General features: G+C 46.7%; 1 protein-coding gene and 1 long non-coding RNA gene across 2 annotated transcripts in view; one reads left to right on the top strand and one right to left on the bottom strand.

Annotated features, from left to right (window-relative positions):
* Positions 1-21,480, top strand: part of KREMEN2 (kringle containing transmembrane protein 2) — a 125,908-nt gene that overhangs the window by 95,161 nt on the left and 9,267 nt on the right. The window contains exons 3-8 of the mRNA XM_085618494.1: positions 2,299-2,390; positions 2,580-2,704; positions 4,739-4,892; positions 10,029-10,361; positions 11,936-12,076; positions 13,475-13,547. Of these exons, the coding sequence (XP_085474620.1) occupies positions 2,299-2,390; positions 2,580-2,704; positions 4,739-4,892; positions 10,029-10,361; positions 11,936-12,076; positions 13,475-13,547 (918 nt within the window). The remainder of the gene's footprint in view (positions 1-2,298; positions 2,391-2,579; positions 2,705-4,738; positions 4,893-10,028; positions 10,362-11,935; positions 12,077-13,474; positions 13,548-21,480) is intronic.
* LOC146811382 (uncharacterized) overlaps positions 7,149-21,480 on the bottom strand; it is a 133,457-nt gene continuing 119,125 nt past the window's right edge. Inside the window, exon 3 of the long non-coding RNA XR_014966722.1 lies at positions 7,149-7,338. This is a non-coding gene — a long non-coding RNA (uncharacterized LOC146811382). The remainder of the gene's footprint in view (positions 7,339-21,480) is intronic.

The raw sequence follows: 21,480 nt of genomic DNA, 5'->3' as shown, positions 1-21,480 counted from the left end.
TGTATGACTCATCATGTCGCAAGGAGTTACAGATACGCCAGTATTTCTGACGTATCTGTAAGGGGCAAAAGTGACGCATTGCTGGAGTGTGTCACAAAAGTGACGCAACTCCAACAATGTGTCCTTTCACACGGGGCAGGCCCCATGTGAAAGGGCCTGGTCAGTCTTACGCCTGCTGTGAGGTAGGCGTAAGATATTGATGCATTTGCACCCTAGAAGTGGCACCGTTAAATCTCGTAGATTTCACTGCGTCACTTCTATGAGGCTTACTTACGTGGGAACGCACACCCTGCATACATTATACCTGACGCAGTAATAATGTAGTGCAGGGCTTTATAAAGTGACGCATCTGCTCAGATGCGTCACTTTGTAAATATGGCGCAACAGGATTGCCATTGCGGGCGGTGGCCTGGAATCAGCTCCCGACTGAGTTACGAGCTGCAAAGGATCCGGGGTTATTTAGAAAGAAACTGAAAACCTTGGTCTTTGAATAAACTGTCCTGGTGCTCCTAACTGCCTAGTAGGGTATGTGCCTGGACACTTCTTGGAGTAGCTGTGTACATTATAAATGCCATTACCATAACATAACACCACTTTACGCCACTGCACTCTATACCAATGCACTTCACACCACTCTACTCTATGTCACTGCACTCTACGGCCCTCTACTCTGCAGCACTATACTCTCTCCCACTTAACTCTATGCCACTCTACGCCACTTTACTCTACTCTGCATAATTCTATGCCACTCTATTGCACTCTACGTCAATGCACTCCATGCCACTCTAATCTACTGTGCATCACTGCACTCTATGACACTGCACTCTACACCACTCCAGTCTAGGCCACTCCACTCTGCACCATTCCACTCAGCAACACTGCACTCTACGCCAGTGCACTCTATGCCCCCGCTCTAAACCACTCCACTCTACCCTGCACCACTCCACTCTATCCTGCACCATTCTATTCTGCACCACTTTGCTCTACTCTGAAACAATCTACTCTACGCCTCTGCAATCTATGCCACTGCACTCTATGCCACTCTACTCCACTCTGCGCCACTCAACTCTACACCACTACAATCAATGCTGTGCCACTCTACTCTACACCGCTCTACCCTGCATCCACTATACTCTACCCTGCGCCACTCCGCTCTACTCTGAAACAATCTACACCACTGCACTCTATGCCACTGCACTCTACACCACTGCAGTCTACACTATGCCACTGTACTCTAAACCACTGCACTCTACAACAATGCACTCTACACCACTTTACTCACAACAAATGCACCCTACACCACTGCAATCCACACCACTCTATTTGCACCACTGTACTTTGTCACTTCACTCTACTCCACTCTACTACACCAAACTCTGTGACACCACTCCATAATACTCCACTCTATGATGCTCTACTCGACTAAACTCTGCTCCAGACTCTCTACCCCACTCTATGCCACTCCACTCCACAGCATTCTACGTCACTCCTTCACTCTGATGCTCTACGCAACTACCTCTATGTCACTCAATGCCTCTTTACTCCACTCTGATCTATGACACTGATCTATGACACACTACGCCACTCCACCAAATGCCACTCTATTCTATGACAATCTACTCCGCTGTACGCCACTGTACTCTACAACACTGTGCGGCACTCTACACAACAACCTCTATGCCACTCCACTCTACTCTACACCACTCCACAATACTCCATGCCACTCCACTCTGACACTCTACTCAACTCTGACACTGTGCTCCACTCTGCACCACTCAACTCTACACCCTTCCATTCTATGACAATATAATTCCTCCATGACAATCCACAACACTGTACACTACTCCACGGCACTCCACTCCTCTGAACTCTACTATACGCCACCCCACGCCACTCTATGCCACTCCATAACACTCTACTCTACTCCACTTTATTACACTCTATGCCACTCTCCTTTACCCTACTAACTTTTAGCCATGCTGAACCGCAACCACGGAGGTGTACAACATGGCTAAAACATATTGGCAAAGCCGCCTGCTCTTGCACAGGAGCAACCTATTGGCTTTGCTGATGCTTGTTTAAATAAGGCAATTATTTCGACGGCTGGCTGTAAAGCGTGTCTCTGAAACATTATCCTTGGGTGCCTAAGGGTGCCTCAAAGTCATGTAAAGTGTACATTGGTGCTTTGTGGAGTTCATTGATCATGAAGGGTGGCCGTATGCCCTGAACAGCACAGTGCGAATGACAGACCGCTCTCTCGGGTTGCCTTTGATGTAAGTCTTATCTCTCTTTATGCAGGAACCCAGACGGGGATGTGCAGCCCTGGTGCTATGTCTCAGAGACAGAGGAGGGGGTCTACTGGAAATATTGCGACATCCCCAGCTGCCACAGTAAGTGACAGCCCCAGAACAACCTTTATAAGAGTCTTAGTGCCAGGCAGTAGCTTAGGTGGCACTGCCAGGGATTGAACACAGAAGTGTAGCCTAAAGAATCAGTGTTCAGGGCACTCAGCATGCCTGTCTCTTTGCCTGCAGTGTAGAGTTCAGTATCCACTAATTGCTCCTTGTTTTTGTCCACAGTGCCTGGGTACCTAGGCTGCTTCCTGGACACTGGCAACCCCCCGGCACTCGGGGGGAGCAGTGGCACATCTACTAAACTTACCGTGCAAGTGTGCATCCGCTTCTGTCGCAGGAAAGGGTATAAGGTAAGTGTGGTGTGTGGGTCGTTGCATGTGCATGGTCAAGAAGAAGATGTACCTGTCCAGAAGCTTTGAATAGCGACCGTGCGGGCCTGTGCACAGATACTGTGTGTGTGGATAGATGCCATGCCCCTGGATAGCTACTGGGTCTGTAGAGAGATGGGTCTGTGGATAGATGCTGGAGCTGTGAGTATACGCTGTGGCGGTGGCTAAATGCTGGGCCTGTGGTACCGTGTCTGCGGATAGATGCTATGCCCGTAGACAGATGCTCCTGTCGGTAGGTGCTGTGCCAGAGGATAGCTCCTGGGCCTCTTGAAAGATGATGGACATGTGCATAGATGTTACATCTGTGTATAGAGAGCTACTAGGTGTTTGGACATAAATACTGAGTACAAAAATATCGTGGGGACAAAATATTGTGTCAAGAATATCGAGGACAAGAATATGGCGAAGGTACGTTTCTATAGGTAAGCAATGTTTAAATACAAATAACTCCACATATATGTACCTTGACGAGATATATATCTTCAAGGTATGTAGATGAGGCGTTAAGAATAGTACATCACTACTTACCTATTTACACATACCTTCTCACTGTTTAGATCCTCAATATTTTTGACACTATATTGGTGTCCTTGATATTCTGTCAGTGATCCAGCTGTTACACCTAAGGATAGCTATTTTTGCTGTGGATAGATGCTGGACCTGTCATTAGATACTGTGCCTGTGGGTGGATACTACTGACATGGATAGATGCTATTCCTGTGTTTCACCGCTACTCCTGGGCATAGATGCTATGCCTGTGAACAGCTGTTGGTCCTGCGGGTAGAGCCTGGACCTGTGAATAGCTGCTGGTCCTTTAGTTAGAGGCTGAACCTGTGGATAGACGCTGGGGCTGTGGGTAAAAGCTGGGCCTGTGGATGGACGCTGTTACAAATTATTGGGGTAACCCAATAATCGCCACAGGACCTGGGTACAATACGATATGAAGAAATATGGTCCTTGACTGACTTTGGAAAACCAAAAAAGATTTGTGGTGAAAAACTTTATCACATATGGGTTGCCATACCGGTCAACCACTACTAATCAATACGGTTTAAATGCAACTTCATACCCTGGGAAGGAAAAGGAAAGAGAAGGAATAACTCAGAACATACAATATATCGTATGGATAGACGCTGAGCATGTGGTTAGATGTTGGTTCTAAGGTAGGTGCTGTGCCTGTGGATAGAGACGGGGTCTGTGTATAGACACTGGCCCTGTGGGTAGATGTAGGGTCTGTGGGTAGAAGATGGGCCTGTTGGTAGACGTTGGTCCTGTGGGTGGATGCGGGCCCGTTTGGTAGACGTTGGTCCTGTGGTTAGATGGTGGGCTTGTGGGTGGACCCTGAGCATTGTGTAGATGTGGTGCCTGTGGATAGAGTAAGGGCCTGTGTATAGCTATCCACCCTGTGGGTAGACGGGGGTCTGTGGGTAGATGCTGGGCCTGTTGGTAGATGCAGCGTCTGTGGGTAGATGCTGTGCCAGCTGGTAGACGCTGGGACGTGGGTAGATGGTCGGTATGTGGGCAGATGTTTGGCTTGTTGACTGAATGCATACTGAATCTCTAGCTAGAATCTGGGTAGATGTTTCATTTCATAAATGTTTAGTCTGTACTTATGGGCATTGGATTGAAGATAGAACCGAGGATAGGTCTGTCGACAGATGCTGGATGAATGCCAACGCTAGAGTAGATGCTCAGCTCTTGGTAGGGTAATTGGGACTGGACTGTGGGTCAATGCTGTGAGCACTTTCTCAACATTGTACCTGTGGATAGGTGCAAGGCCTACGGAGGGATGCCATTCTAATATCAAAACGATGCACCTGTGGACATTAGAGGCCTGGACATGGGTGCTGGGTCTCTGCTCAGGTAACGGATCATGGCTTAGATACTGGGCCTACGTTTAGAAGTTGGATCTTTGATAAGATGCTCGGTGAGTGCATTGGTGCTGAGTCTGGAATGAGGATGGCCTTATTCAGTATTGTGCCTCTCTCGTTGCAGTACGCCGGGGTGGAGGCGGGCTACGCCTGCTTCTGTGGGAACGACGTGGACATGGAGAGGCATCAGCCGGTCAGCGCTGTGGAGTGTGACCAGGTCTGCTTCGGCAAGTCAAGCCAGCTGTGCGGCGGTGATGGCAGGATCGGCATCTACAACGGTAAGAATCAGCTCTAGGGTCTGGTGAGTGCCCCCAGTGCTGTACGTTTCTTTATTATTAATTTGGCTAAGGTATTTATTGTTCATGTGGCTGTGGCCTAACGGCCAGAGGTGCCGACTTCGGAGCTGGGGAACCAGGTTTGAGTCTTAGCATGGGCTCAACATCCTATGATTCTGGGCAAATCACTTAATCTCCCATGCCTACTAAAAATGGATGTGTCCTTGTGTAATGTAACTGCTGCTCATGTAAAGCGCTCCAACACCTTCGGGTTGAGTTTGTGCTATATAAAACTGAAAATATATTTAAGTTTTGTAGGCAGCTTTCACAACATGAAGTAAGCTGCCACCAGTGCCTAATTTGTTATAAAAAATAAGTGCCAGAGCACAAGATATTTCGCGGGAGGCCACTGCATGTTGCAGCACCCACGGCCACATACAGCGCTGCCAAATGCCACTGGCATTGCTACCCACTAATAATAATAATAATTCCACATTTGTAAAGCGCCAGCTTATCACCCCTAATGGTGTCCAGGTGCTGGTGGCCGTCGGGGAAATTAAGTGAGCTATTACCCAGAGTCACATTATCCCGAGCTGAGCTGCCACCGGGGGCTGAACCGTGTGCCCAGTGTGCTGGAGTAAGTCGCTCTGGCCACTGCGCCACACCTCTCACACAGAGTATCACACTCCAACAAATTATGACAATTTTCACGATTCCATTGCATCCAATAAAAGTGTGTGGTCGCCGAGGCTGTGACGATGGCCTTGCTGACAAGTTATTTTTAGATTTTAAAGTATATTCAGTTGTTACAAACTGTTGCTGATGTGCCCTGCTACAAAAATAGATAGACAGCAGCACTTTGTGGTGGACTGGCATACACTGGCACAAATTAAACACTAGCTGTGCACAGTAACACTGCCGTTGTGCTCAGGCAGGAGTGTATAAAGCACTATCCCCCTCATGCATCAAGGTAGGCGTTTGCGACTCTTTAATTGCGATTATTAGGGACTCGCAATTATGGAACCGCAAAAGCCTATGCATGTAGGAATCGTTAAAATAATAGCGATTCCTTCAAATTCCTTAATTGCGACCCGCCAGTTGCGAGTCGTAATTAAGGAATGGATTCCCATTCATTCCTATGGGCCTACAGGCCCACAGGAATGAATGGGAATTGCATGCGCAATTTGCGAGTACCCATAAGTTACTCGCAGATTGCACATGCAATTTCAAGGGTGCCAAAAGGACACCCTGTTGCACCCCTGAAATTGTAATGCGAACCCATGTTGCGCACACACATGCCCCAAGGGCATGTGTGTGTGTAACATGTAACTCTGAAAAATACACTTTAGTGCATTTTTCAAAGTTTTCGCTAATTACCATCAGGTATAATTTTCCAGTAATTAGCCGACCCTAATAGCAAAATCGTTATTTCAAATAGCATCTTGCAGTGTATTCAAGGCATCGCAATTTGCGATTCCTTAAATGCAATCACAATTTGCGATTTTTGCGTTTAGGATAATGCATCCCAAATGCAAAAATACCGGTCGCAAAGGGGCAGATTCTGAGAATCTGCCCGTTTGCGACCGCTTTTTTCCTTGATGCTTGTGGCTCTATGTTATCCCTTCCAGGACACAGAGGCAGTGCTTTCAGTTCCACCTACCAACTTTCTTCATCTTCTGTCTGGAAAAGCACACTGTGGTCTGGAGCCTGCAAGGAGCGCCATCAGTGCATAAAATATTAAAGCAGGAAATAAAATGAAAATAAAAACAACACATACTTGAAAAGGGAGGAGTGAAGAGAAGCAGCCGAAAAATGTGCGATGGCCCAAAACTTCTTAGGTGCCAGGGTCAAAAACAAGCATTTTCAAAGCCAAGTCGACTGACATGCATTGTCTGTAATACACATAGTGGGTACAGGGCGATGATAATGTCCCATGCATGTGAAATTGTTCAGTAGAAAATGATTCATTGACTTCACCAATGACATTATGAAAGTATTTGGCTATGCCACAACTATGTATTGATCTAATTAGCACTTATAACAGACAGCTAGGTTAGTCAGGGGAGCGGGCCACAGATAGCTATGATCAAAAGGAGGTAAGTTACAGAAGGAAGAGGAAACAATAGGGTGAGCAGACTTTGAAAGCCAAACCTGCGACATTATACAGTAGGACTACAACGCTGCATCATCCGAGAGTCACAGAATGACACAATTAACAGCGCTCAGTAGCACAGAAAATACACAGACAAAGAGACATTTACTCAAAACATCATCTGCGTCAATTTATTTTCTGCTAGCAGATAAACGATAATTCACACTGGAAAACGTGCCTTCCCGTTTGTTCAGTCAAACCTCTCCGAAAACTGGGACTTGTGCTGAATTTTCTCACATATACCCGCCAGTTGGTGGAAAACTGGAACAGTTCTGGCAAATCTGTAATTCCTGTTCCCTGTAAGAAGCAATAGCTCTGACATTGGGTAACAGTATACTTGTATAGCAAGGAACATAGAAATTGCAAAGGTGCAGTGTTAAGCTCTATAAAAAAGAAGTTAATATTGTGAGATAGTATATAAGGTTGATTCCAAGGTGAAATGCATACATATTATAAAGAATAAAATATCCCTTAATTTCACATTAGTATTGAAAGTCAGCTTAGCGTTCAATGGCCTTATAAAGGTACTCGGCTGCGTGCCTCCATGTAATGTTGGAACTCCTTAGTGGCTTGCAATATGCTTATATGGTACAGTAGGATGCAAAGCCGCAGATGCAACCCACGTAGATTTCAGAGAGCTGTGAAAACAGACTCAAGACACACTTTACAATCATGCTTACAAAAAAGTACATATGAAAATGATTTATACAATGTATAGCGTACGCGTTTAAAATTCATAGTTCTGTAAATGTCAACAACTTTCATAACTTTTGAGTAATTATTCCAAGAGCAATTTACCTCAGCACCTGATTCAGCTGTCCTTATGCACAATATTAATATCTTCCATATACATCATGGCCTCTATGATATAGTTCTGATTACATTGAGAGGTTTAGTGTTCCTTTTCTAGAGAAAAGGTGTAAGGGTAGATCACAGATTTTTATTGTATGTAAAATAGCTCAGTGGGTTCACTTTTTGCTGCTGGAATCCTTGTGTTATTTGCAGGTCGCAAGTTACAATTTTGATATAGGTTGCTGGGTGTTCCTTCTTCAACCAGCTCCATGTAACCTGCATGACATACTTTTGAATCGCTGCAAGGTTTAACTAAATCCTTTGTCACTCTAAGGTTGGCTAAAATGGATTCTGTTAAACAGTAATATAAACATTTTTTTTTATACTCCATTTTTATTGCTTTTTGTGTAAACAAAAAAAGAGCAATACAGCACGGGTAAGCCATAGCATATGATACAATTAAATAATTGTCATATAGTCATGTGCGAACATACATGTCGCTCCCATTTTGAACGTTCTATCATTTACCATCATAATCTGAGAAGAGACAGGATATTCATGAACTAATTATTAAATGCAAAAACATCAGTTTGTGTTGTGTGCTATACAAAAGATTGTCATTAGCGTACTTTCACACATGAACATACATACCTATAATTTCTGCACAGCATATATAGAAAGACATATCTTCCATATACTTTTCAAAATCTAAAGGTGGGGTGGGGAGAGCAAAAGAGGTTTTTCGGTAGAGATCTAAGATACTATCTCCCTTAATACATCGAACGCACAACAAGTATCCTACAACCCGACAGGGATCCAACTGTTGGGAAAATGGAACCTGCATGTGAATTAGTATTTTTGTCTTTTAAGACCCTCACTCACTCTGTTAGTGGCACGCTTCATCACTGGGTTTCATCCCGACCTCTATGACCCAGGAAGGACTACCCTTGTTAGAAGAAGCACTTTCGATATTATCCTAATGGGGTTTATAAAAATATACATATCTAAGGGTCACCACAGCTTGCCTTTATTGTTGGTGCGTTAGTATGGTTAGAAATAGTGTACCTGGATTTTTATGAATGTTATTGCCCCTATATCCCCATAATAGTCAACATGTTTCGGCCTGCTTATTGGCCACTATAAACCCTAGGCAGGGCCGGACTGGCCGTAGCGGGCACCGGGTCTTTCCCCGGTGGACCGCCAGGGTGGGGGCTGGGTTTGAACCCCTGGGAGACCGTTTTTGTTACCGGTGGCTGGTTTTGCAGCATAGTAGTAATATCGGCCCACTGTAACAAAGGCTGCAGCGGTGAGACGGGTGTAGTACTTTAGTGGCTCTCACTAGAAACCTCCCCACCCGGGGGGCGGCTGAGCTGTTTGCCAGGGCCGGTTTCGGTTGCCAGTCCGGCCATGGTCCAAGGGTTTTCACCAGGACTTATATTTATTCTTAAACTCAGAAATGTCAAAATTATCATTCAAAACAAATGTAAATACTGCAAAATTTGCTTGAATGTGATGTCATTAAATATGAAGAGGTAGGATTTCAAAATGTCACTTTGAAAAAAGGTAGGTGTGACATGAGCAATGGAGGTTATGAAATGTAAAATGAATAAACGTCCACAAAGTAGTAGATTTCAGGGAGATTCACAGTTTACAAATGCACATGCAACCATTTTTTGAAAATGAAGAAACACCTAAATATACCTGTGCAAGCTGTGTGATAGGTAGTGTAAGTGCAAAATACGCTTACATATCTTAAAGTTAGTGTAGAAAGATGTGGCAAGCATGTTAACTTGTTTTCAAAAGAAGAAATTAGAATGAAACTGAAATCACTATATTTCTTTCAAGTTCCAAACCCTATGCATGGATAACATATTCAGTGCATAAGCTACACATTCTTAAGGACACAACATATTTCTATGTGAATACCTAATAATTCTGTGGCTGTTTATGCAACGCGTAAGCTACATGCACAAAGAATAGGTGGTAATGGGAAAAATGACAAGTTAGATTGTACTCTCAAATTAATCTAAACATAGGTGAAACTTATACATTGAGTCAGTTATGAAGGTATGCCAGTAGATTTGTGAGTCAGGCTCATGATATTTCAAGCTGCCATTAGAGGGTCAGGTTGTACTGTGCAGTGTGTAAATGATCAGTGGTACTGATAGTGATGTAGAAAACTTGCCCCACTCTAGTGTCTGTCGGAGCCTGTGAAGGAAATGCCACAGAGTCTGTCGGAGTCATCTACTCACCTGACTTCCCTGACGACTACGGTGCCGACAGCAACTGCACGTGGGAGGTGAAGGCCCCGGACTCAGCGGCGTTGGAGATCACCTTCAAGCTGTTTGAGGTGCGCGACCGCAACGACCGGCTGGAGTTGAGAGATGGGCACAGCCGCCTGCTGTTGGGCCGCTTTGATGGTGGCCACCGCCCAGAAGCTGTCATGCTGCTGCATACCAACTACCTTATCGTCACCTTTCGCTCTGACCAGATCTTCCATGCCCAGGGCTTCGCCATGGCCTACCGCGGTGAGTGTGCAAGGGACCCTAGCACAGCAGAAGGGGGAGCAACCAGGGCTATTTACCCCAGGCCTTGCTATTTTCATGGTGACACTCTGCCACAGCTAAGTCTATATTTGCCAAATGAAAGCCGAGCCCAATTAATAGGTCTCGCCTACCAGAACTCCAGCTGTATGATTCCAAAAGACCCTTTGTGAACTTCTAGTGGGCTTGCAGCCTGCACATTGCTTTCCATTGGTTGGCTTTAGTGTCACTTTCATTTGCTTCTCCTTCGTCTTGTGTTTGTCCCTTTCCTGGAGCATAGTCTCTTTATGACCTTTTTGATTGGTTGATGTGTATTTTTCCACTTACACATTTAGGGGAAAAAAATATTCTATTTTGTTCAGCACTCCATGAGAGTGCTTGTGTTTTCTCTCTCTCTCGTGTGCTGCTACCTCTCTTCAAATGCCTCCCTCGCGCCTTGTTGCTCCCCACCCCTCCCAGCCTTTCTATAAAAGCAAAGCAGCAGGGATATTTTTGCCAGGGTATGGCTGAAGAGCAAACTTTAAGGGCTGTTTTTGTTATCTTTTGCATTTCACATATTGCCTGAAAGCACATACTATGGCACAGAAAGGCTTTTATGGTGTAAACACGAGACATCTGCTGCACTGAATTAGATGCTGTCTGAGGTATAAGGTGTACTTAGTGTAACACTTCTCCTGGAGGTCCATAAATCTGTCCCTGGGATACCATAGAAGACCAAATGCCTGAATGCTGTGGAAAGTAATTAGATCGTGGCAAGCTTTTACCTTTATGTTCTGACAATTCCTTATTTTTTTTAAATTCTATTGTGAGTTTATTTGAAAAATTAACCATGCCATTTAAATAAAGATTGAAAACATTGCTTTCAGGTTACATTTTTGAGACACTACAAGATATAAGTTCACTTTTCTTCTAGAATTTCGATTTTTTTTTCTTTTACCTTTAAAAAAATTGTATTCAAACATTGGCAATGCCAACACCTCAGCACTCGCATTATAAAGGTGAGACCTATTGACTTTCCCAAAGCTTGTTTGATATTTTTTTTTAAGAGACCGGTAACCTTAGCTGCCATTAGGCATCTCCATAAAACCAGAGAAAGGCTGTGCATCACTTTTGTGACCTGAGTCCCCCAAAAACTTCTGATTATCCTTCAGCGACCTGCTACATCTGTCAAAAGTATTTGTGGTTACCAAGTGGTCTTGTGTGATGATAAGTGGCGTGTTCAGTCAGCCATGCATTTTTAGCCAACAGTACTTTGTGTCCTGAAAATGATACGCCCACCTTATACTGGGAACCGTGACACTACTTGTTCCAAAAGTAAAATGTTGCTTGTGGACAAAGTAACAACAGGTTTAATTTGAGGCATGTAAGTTAGCAGCAATGGGTAATCAGCGAGCAATACCTTTAGTCAATCCTATACTGTGATGAGTCAGTGGGTGTCAGTGCTGCACCCACTGATTTCTGCTCCCCCACTGGATGCCAGACCGTGCAATCCTCTGACATCCTCGAAAAGTCTTGGTGACGGATCCCCCTCTTTGATTAACATACAACTCTTCTTCCAGGTGTGCAGAATGGATGGACACCAAAGCAGTGGGCAGCGCAGACGGACAGCAGTGGGGGCTCCCTTCTGCCCCCCACCTCCACGCACAGACTGAACTCCAGCTGGACCCTTACCTCGCAGGACTCTGCCCGCAGCACTGGAGGTAAGTTTAGGCCCAGGGGATGATGTACAAGGTAGGCCGAGACACAGAGGGAGGTAAGTCAGAGCCTGGAAAAGCGAAAGGAAGAGGAGAAGTGCAGGCCGGGGATAGCAACGTAGTCGGGGCCAGTCCTGACCACAGAAAGAGACAGGGAGATTATATCAATACCATTAGCAAGGCAAGGGAAGTAAGGCTACAGCCTAAACCCCAAAAATAGGTCTAAATCTACAAGAGCATGTTATCCCCTACCTCTCTGGTACTCCGTTTTGGTGCGGAAATCTGTGCGATCACATTATAATAGGGAATGAGCGACAGCAAAGCAGCCACTTCTGGAAGAACTGAAAATGTAAAGGCTTGTGCTGCAAAACATATGTGGAAATATCTACTTTCAAATAGTGACTTGGCCCTGTTCTATGTTTGACCTTTGATTCCGAACTATGTATTACCCCTAGCCCAACTCTGGTACAGGTCTTTGGTTTTACCTTTGACCTTTATCTGTATGTCACCTTAATGACCATGTCGCTTATTTGATGTCTGACCGTGCTCCATTTTTGATGCAAGACTCATATATGTTGGATATCCAGACCATTGTTTGAGCCCTGAATTTTCTCATTTCTTTTAATCCTGGCCCTTCTTATTTTTTTTACCCCTTGTGCAGCTCCTTTTTTCAGTTGACTTCATTTTCCACTCCCAACCAAGCTCTTCGGTTCACCTACTCCAAGGATAAAACGTAATATTAGTTGACCTCATCATTTTACTCCATGTCCTTCCCCTGATGCTACTGTTTGGCCTGTGAACCTGCTATATGTATGTCCCCCAACCCTAATCTAGTTGGCCCTTAACCATGCTTGACCCTGTGCAATGTTCTGTATTTGAACTCCCATCCTGCTCTGTATTTCACCGCAACCCCAGAGAACTGTAAATTGGAAAGAGACACGAGTCCTTGTTCTGCATTTTACTGCCTACTTTGGTCTCTCTCTCACACCAGACCCCGCTCTCCCCTTGACATTTAAGATTGTGGTGTGTCGAATACCCTACTCCATATCTTCTTCATTTCTCAGCTGAGAGAGTCTTGTTTTATCCTACATCCTTCTCCATTCGCGACCCCGACCTTCCTCTGCTGTTGATCCCTGTTTCATTGTTTGAGCTCTCAGCTTACTATGGGTTATACCCTGATGCTTCTCTGTGTTTATCCTTGATGTGTCAGTTGTTTAACTTTTTTGCCTAAATTCTATTTGACCCCTGTCTAAGGCATGTGGTCAAACCCTGAACATCCTCCATATTTGATTCCTGCTTCTCCTTCCCAAGTGATCCACCTAATTGATCCTGATCCTGGGCCATGCTTGATTCCAGAGCCTGGTGTTTTTTTCACCACTAACACCTCTCCTTGTCCCTCCTTAGCCTGGGCCATGTACACGGGGACTGGAGCCTTCTTGCTGATCCTGGTCATTGCCTCCTTCAGCCTCAGGAAACGGTAAGTGACTGATGGGGAAAGGCGCCCCGCTGGAGCTTTCCCACCACCCCAGTCATTGCATGTCCTCGGCAAAACAGCAAATGCTAGTTTTCCCACTTGTATAGCTTGTCTCCTAGTGTACACAGATATAATAGAGAGAAAAGGGATGGATATGGAATTTCCCAAAACATTCTGGGTAGAGATGATCTCTGCTGATCTCGAATTACATGGCTGAGTGTGCAGACCAGCAGATATATTTTTTCACTTTGGAAGACAAGATATTCGTTTCAAAATGCTAAGTTATCTAGGGCCAGATGTACGACCCGTTTTTACATGCGCAAACGGGTCTGCGATCCGTTTGCGCATGCAAAACCCTACAGGGCCATGTACAAATGCTATTTAGAGAGTCACAATTTATTTGTGACTCGCTAAATAGTGTTTGCGACTCGTAATTAGGAAGGGACGTTTCAAGGGCGTCCCTGCCTAATTGCGACTCTGAGCCCTATGTATGACTGTTTTGCGACCGCAATTGCGGTCGCCAAATAGCCGCAATTTACCACCTACATCAAGTAGGTGGTAATGCAGTCGCAAATGGGAAGGGGTCCCCAGGGGACCCCTTCCCCTTTGCAAATGCATGCAAAAATATGTTTTAAGGGCAGGCATTAAGGGCAGGCAGTGGTCCCAGGGACTGCCTGCCCTTAAAAAACATGAACCGAAAATGTTTCAATTTTTTTATATAAATGCATCCCATTTTCCTTTAAGAAAAACGGTCTGCATTTAAAAAAAAGCTGCTTTATTTAATAGCAGTCCCAGACATGGAGGTCTACTGAGCGCAGCAGGCCACCATCCCTGGAAGGGCAGTCATTCTCAATGGGGTCGCAAAATGCGAGTGCCTCATGAATATTGATGAGACTCCCATTTTACGACTCCATTGGGATTCGCTAACAGTGTTCCTGACTCTGTTGTACATTTGGAATTGCGACTCACAAATTGCGACTCGCTATTTTTCGCAATTTCTGAGTCGCAATTCCAAATGGTCATACATCTGGCCCCTAGATTCAAAATTCCAGGCCCATTTCGAAGATTTATTACATTTATGAGATTCCCTTCAAACTTCTGAAGCTTATTTTCTGAATCTGTAGAAAAACACCTGAGAGTTTATAAATATACGCAAAATATTAACAAAGAGTACTGACATTTTTGGTTTTCACTCTGTAATTTTATGCACATACATTTTGGAAAGACATTAGAAATTGTGGAATTTAGGTCCTCGAATTCAGGAACTTAAAAATTTCCAAAGTAAACCATATTTTACCATAGTATTGAGAAACGTGCTATGAATTTAGGAAATAATACCGAAATTAAAGAATTTTGCTTCACACTTTAGATATATATATAACAAAATTTGAGAATTCTGCACAAAATTTTTTGTACTGCGCCCACCAATAAACCACCTGTAGCAGCGATCGTGTCCACTTCATTCCACAGTGTTGGTTGAACAGTCCCACAGCATTTTCAGTTTTACATCTTATGCCCATAACACTAACTTCATTTTTTTCCCCCAGTCAGCACTGGGTTCACGAACAAACCTTTGACACTCCACTTCTTATGAGCGTGCAAGCCAGTTCTGCCAGTTAAATTCTGTTACAAAGTTTTTAAAGTTCTGGAGCATCGAAAGCAAGCATTGTGTGCTGAATAAGGTACACTTTTTGCACCATAAACAGTAGTGTCAAAGGCTTTAATCGCTTAAGGGATCCCGCCGCCTGCCCCAGTTAGGGCTTGCAGTCTGAATTCTCTTTTTTCCGTCCATTACCATCAGGTTTTCCTAAACAGGAAAATAAAAACAATAACCCCCACACTCTAGGGAATAAACTCCCTGGGAGTAGGGGCCATTAGTTATTTATTTTTCGAAACAGACTTCCGCTTTGCAAGATTGTTTCCGAAAAACAAAAGTTTGTTGGACGGCCGTTAAAACCAACGGCAGTCATCCAACAAACTTGTATCTTCAAAGGGAGGCGCCACCTCTGAAGGACCAGAAATCACCGTTCAGCCAGCAGTGACATCTAAATATGGTGGTCCTCTCTCCCTCAGAGTGGTAGATGTATCGTCCCCCGCGTCCATGTCCGACAGAGTAAATACCGCTGAAGTATAAATCAGGGAAATGGGGAGAAAAAATCCTGCCCTCTTGTCAAAATGGGTAACGAAAATCATTCATGAAATTAAGTCATTCAAAAAACAGCTTAAACCTAGTCCATTAAAGGATTGGGCTGTCACTCTCTAACAGCTCCTTGAGGTTAATTGCAGCAGGCACAGGAGAGAAGAGAAAAAGGGAGAGAAAGAGGTAAAAGAGGAAGAAGATAGAGAGAGAATGGATGCATGAAAAAAGAGAGGAGGGGAGGGAAAGAGCAGTGCTGGTTGGAGCATCTTTCCAAGACCTGCTTTTAATTCTCAGACCGGTGCTGGATCAGCGCGATGGTCTCGAAATACGAAGGCCTCGTGAGGGGGGGGGGGGGGGGGGGCAGCCAGCAGTGTAAAGCTGTGAATAAAACTCCATGAAACGAGTCTTAATTTCATCCGGGGAGGTGGTTCTGGCCGAGCCCCCGTCACTGAGCCGTAATGTTTGACGCGGCACGGGGTGGACGTAGGAGATTAGCCAAAAGTCTTACCAGGCCGGTCCCCCTCTCCGAAGCGACGAGCTCGGCCCTCTCTGCCCAGAAAGGCGAGCTCTCGGTCAGCTTCTGCAGAAAATTCCATGTGCTTTTGTCGTAAAAGCGCGAGGGTCTCGGGGCCGGGGTGTGCAGCTTGGGTGGCATCCAGAGTTTAATTCCAGTCTCCAACTTCGCCAGAGTGGTGCGGATGGAACGAAGAACACCGGCTTATTTTGAGATGCACTCGCCCCGTATAACAGTTTTAAAGCCTTCCCAGAGAACAGAAGCAGAGTCCACAGAACCCACATTTAGTTTAAAATAGTTGGTTATGGCAGTTTGGATCTCGGCACAGAAGACAGTGTCACGGAGCGCATTCGGAGGGAGTCGCCATGTGAATGCTCGTTGCGGGGAGTGAGGGAGGCGGAGACCGATCTGAACCGGAGCATGATCCGAAAATGTACGCGCCATGTGAGTCACATCGATAAGCCAAGTGAGGACATCTGGGGAGGTGAGCCAAAAATCAATGGGCGACCAGCAGCCACTGGCACCGGTGACACAGGTGCCCTGGTGGGCATCAGGCCAGATATGGCGCCAGGCATCATAGAGCGAGTTGTCAGTAAGGATGGACTTGAGAGATGCAGTAGCGCGCGGGTGAGAAGAGCGCGGACCGGAGCTGTCAAGTGCCGCAGAAAGAGTAACATTAAAATCTCCCCCCCAGATAATAGCTGCTGGGCCAATAGAAGAAATAAGGTGCCATACGTGATTAAAGAAGTCCGGATCATCCGAGTTCGAGCCATACACCGCAGCAATTGTCACGGGTAGAGAGAATAAGGAGCCATGTAGAATTACGTACCTCCCGTTGGGGTCAGTGAGAACCTGATCAGTGTGCCAGGGATGGCCCCTGCGGACCAATATGGAGACCCCCCTAGCGTATGAGAAATAGACCGAGGAGTGAGATTCTCCCCAGTAGCGCGCCTGGAGTCTAGAAAGGGACCCGGACATGAGGTGCGTCTCCTGCAAGAGACATATGTCCACCCTGTGACGCTGCAGGTGGGAGTGGATAAGCCTAGCATTTCGATTGTCATTAAGACCACGGACATTCCAGGTCCAACAGATAATGTCAGTCATGTGGTGGTATACCTAAGTGTGGTGCTGCGCTGAGCCGCGCCAGTGGGAGACACTTCAGGCAGACAAAGACGGTATGCAGCGGCATGGTAACGTCAGTCAGCAGGAAACCAAGGGGCACACCCCCAAGCAGTTGTATGGCAGAAGGGGAGAAAATCAAGTGCACAGGTGACACTGCAGAGGTGTCCCACAATGAGTAAAAACCAAATGAGCTGAGTGGACCAGACGGAGGAGTGGCTGACAAGTCAATTGGTACAAAGGAAAATGTCATCAGCAAACTAAGTGCAGAGAAAAGCAAGGAACACAGTGCATTGATACAGTCTGAGCATAAGACGGCAGTCAAAATTAACCAAACAATGGCAAACCAATCCCCCAACACAATGAGGAGTGCAGAAAACCCATGGAACACCCAACCCCCACCCAATCCCACTTCCTGCAAAAAATACGTTAGAAAACAACAGTTTTCACAGAGCATGGATTGGCCAATTGTAAGCAAAAGCCATCCCCAAACCCCAACCCAAAACGCCCTCCCCGGACCTCTGCAGACCAAGAACAGCAAAAAGACCCCCCACCCCACACCCACTCCAACCCCCCAATCAGGCAGAGCAACCAACCCACCCCACCCCAGGAACCCACAACTGGGAAAGGGGAACACCACTGTACCATAGGGAATTATCCCGTGAGGGCAAGGCAGGGCAAGGCATACACCCCTGCAGTGAAGCAGGGTGGCCAAGCTAAAGTAAATATAGACATCGAACAGGAAAAAAGAGCAAAATTAGTACAGCACTTCAATCATTGTCACTAAGGCGATCAACAGCGTCTTGCCGGGATTTGGATGGAGAAGAGCGGGCCGATTTTTCCAGCTTCCTGGCGTATGCCATGGCTTCACTCGGATCCGGAAAGACAAGCGTTTTTGCGCCCTGACGGACTCTCAGTTTCGCCGGGTAGGCCAGGGAATAAGAAACCGCAAGTTTTTGTAGAATCCGCTTGGCAGGAAGAAATTCATGGGGTGCCACCTGGACAGCAGAGGTGTAGTCCGAATAAAAAGAAAGAGAGTTGCCTTGTTGGTTAATAGCACCCCTGTTGCGTGCCGCACATAGAATGGCATCCTGGTCCCTGTAATTTAAGAGCTTTGCAATAATGGGCCGGGGAGGCAGACCAGGACGTGGGCCAAGAGAGCGATGGGCACGCTCAACAATGAACACTGGGGAGAGGACGTCGCCGAAGTGTTCCCTGACCAACTGCTCCACAAAGTCTTCCATGCAGGAGATATTGGTGGACTCTGGAAGACCCGTAATACGGAGATTTCTCCGACGGGAGCGCGCTTCTAAGTCCTCGATCTTCTCCCTGATGACAGCCAGGATTTTGTCCATCTGGAGCAGTTTCTGACGATCCTGTGTGGCGGCATCCTCAACGTCAGACACCCTAGAATCTACAAGAAGACGGCTGTCGTGAAAGTCCACACAAGCTTTTACAGAGTCCAGGCGGGCAGAGAGTTGATCCAGCTGGGTCGCGATTCCCGTCACCGTTGACTTTACATCAAGCACGATCGCTTTAAGGTCGTCCTCACGTGTGGGAGCCACGTCCATGGAAGCAGCAGAGTCACCGCACTCCGACCCAGCCCCGTCCTGGCGAGAAGACCTACGGAGCTCGAAGGCAATTTTAGATTGCTTTGGATCCGACTTCCCCATGGCAGGGGACTCTGGCTGGTAGGCGACACTGGAATGCGAGGCAGACGTAGAGTAAGATGGCAGCGGATGGTGAGAGTGGCACACCTCCTGCCAGCAGCAGATGTTAGGCTGCTAGAGAGATTGGCAAAGCCCCCCCAAAGGGGGCCTGTGACAGCAGGCTTACGAAGGGAGAGGCCACTGGAATGGAGGCAGGTGCAGGGGGCAGCGGAGCACGCAAAGCGACACAAAGATCAGTGCACCACCGGCGCGGCACCCCGCTGAGTCAGCGGACAGGCGACGCCGGCAGCGCCACAACCCACTCCAGGCGGACATTCCATGTACAGATGGTTTCCCCTCCAGGTACCTGTGTGGCAGGGGAATGCAGGAGGCAAAGGTGTGAGGAGTCCTTTTCCTTGGGAAACGCAAAACCTCCAGGGCCGGCCCCGCAGCAGACCAATGTGGGGCGGGAGGGGGCCGGCGCAACGGAGTCAAGCAGATGGCAGCAACTTCCTGCGTGCGGGGCAGAAGGTCCGAGCCACTGCGAGGCGAGGGCAAAAAGTCCTATTGGCGCCCACCAGATTGCAGGCAAGCCGGCCAGGGAGAGTGGGCAGGCCCAAAGGCGAAACAGAAGGAGCTAGCAAGGCCCCGGGCCAGCGCCACCTCCGGATCCCATAAAACCCCCTGGCACAGGCAGCCGTACCAGAAAGGTCCTCCGCGCGGATAGTCCGCGTGCGCAGGCAGCAGATGGCAGGAACAGAGCAATGGCGGCATGCTGGGCCGTGAGGGAAGCGGCACCGCTGCGGGTCCGGGATCCAGCACCCACTGTGTCGCGTGCAGGAGGAGCCCGGATCAGAGGCAAAGAGATCCGGGCTCCGCAGGCTTCCAAGCCGAGAGGAGACGAAGAGGGGGAGGGGGGCGCGCACCAGGACTGCAGCCGCACTGGCTGCCAAGAAATGCGACCAAAGGAGGGGGAGACAATGGAGCCCAAGCCGCGGCGCCACAGGCCGGGCGGTACAGCTCACAGGCCCCCTACCCTGCCACAAAATGTCCGCAGAGGCGACCCCACTCACCAGGTCCCGAATGGCTCCAACCTCCAACCTCCGCACAGCATCAGGCAGCACCCGGAGCACAGCGCGGCCCCGGGGGAAGAAGGGCCGGCTCCCGCGAGGTCTGATGCACGGGGCCAGCACCGACCGCAGATGGCGTCTCTTGGCCACAGCACACAGCCAGGCAGCAGCGAATGGGTCAGTCTGCGCCTCTCACCACGCAGAGTCCGGCAACGACATTGAAGTGCAGGTAAGGAGGGGATGTCATCAGGATTATCACGGATTGTGAAGCTTGGCTGGCAGAGCCCACTTAGAGTGCGGCCATTTTGCAGCCGGCCAAGCCACGCCCCTCCAAGTATTTGAATACTTAAAAGTAATTTGGGTTTTACAGAAGGTGTTCCCTTGGATGAAACCCGAAGACTGTTTCAGGAATGTTTTAGACACTCTAATTTATCTGTGCCTTTTCATGAGAAAGTCATACACTTGATATAAAGATAATGGAAGGATTTGGAACATGTGAGCATTTCAAGTTATTTTTACAGAGAATACATGTTCTAAAGGAGGCAGAAGAAAATCTCGATCATTCCATACTAATTGATGCTATGTTGGCAATAGATCACACTTCTCTTAATCCTGAAGACTGTACTCTAGGGATCTAGTGGATAAAAGAATTGAAATGGCTATGAAGAAGGCCTTTAGGGATACGATTTGGCTCTTTGAATATTTGGCTACTGCCATGCAAGAAGGAGAGGGTGAGAAAGATAATGTCTTAGGAGCTCCGCTCCTGGATAAAAATGGGAGAAATGGGAAAAAGAAAAAGAGTAGAGGGAAAAAGATGAAACCAATACGAAGATTCCCAAAAAAGAAGCAAAGGAGAATTTATTTTAAAGAAAACATAGAGGTTTCAGTTAGTATGGAAAGTCCCTCCCAGCCCTTGCAAAATACATCGCAAGGTATGATCCTGGAAGATGAAATTGATTCTGTGAATACTCGGAATAAAAATGTAATAACAGAGCCGATGATGGTCTATGAGGCCCCCCCTTCGAATATTACATATTCTATAGGAGATTGTGCCAACCCTGTAATAGAAGGGCTCCCATTACTTACAACAGTGGAGCAGTCGAGGCCTGTTATTTCCCCCTCATCAGTACTTAACCCCCTAGCTGTCCCCTTCCCTGACATTGCAAAAATGAGCGATAATGCAGGGAAAATTGGTGTTGAACCCCTCTGGGAAAGTATGGATACATTTCAGTTACATTTTACCCCTCTGTTCGATATAGATTTAATATTAAATAGGACTTTGCTTTTCAAATGTCTCTCGGAGTAGTGATATACGTTTAGTCTCCCTCTTAAATACAGAAGCAGGCTATAAGTCGAGGGTAAGGTTTAACTCCAAAATTATTGTAAATCTTAATTTACCATGGTCAGAGGGCTTACAAAGCAGGGGGATTCACGTAATTCCATT

Source organism: Triturus cristatus, chromosome 7 (genome assembly GCF_964204655.1).
Source record: "Triturus cristatus chromosome 7, aTriCri1.1, whole genome shotgun sequence".
NCBI lineage: Eukaryota > Metazoa > Chordata > Amphibia > Caudata > Salamandridae > Triturus > Triturus cristatus.
Note: the sequence above shows the minus strand (reverse complement) of the source record. Positions and strands in the feature narration are given on the sequence as shown.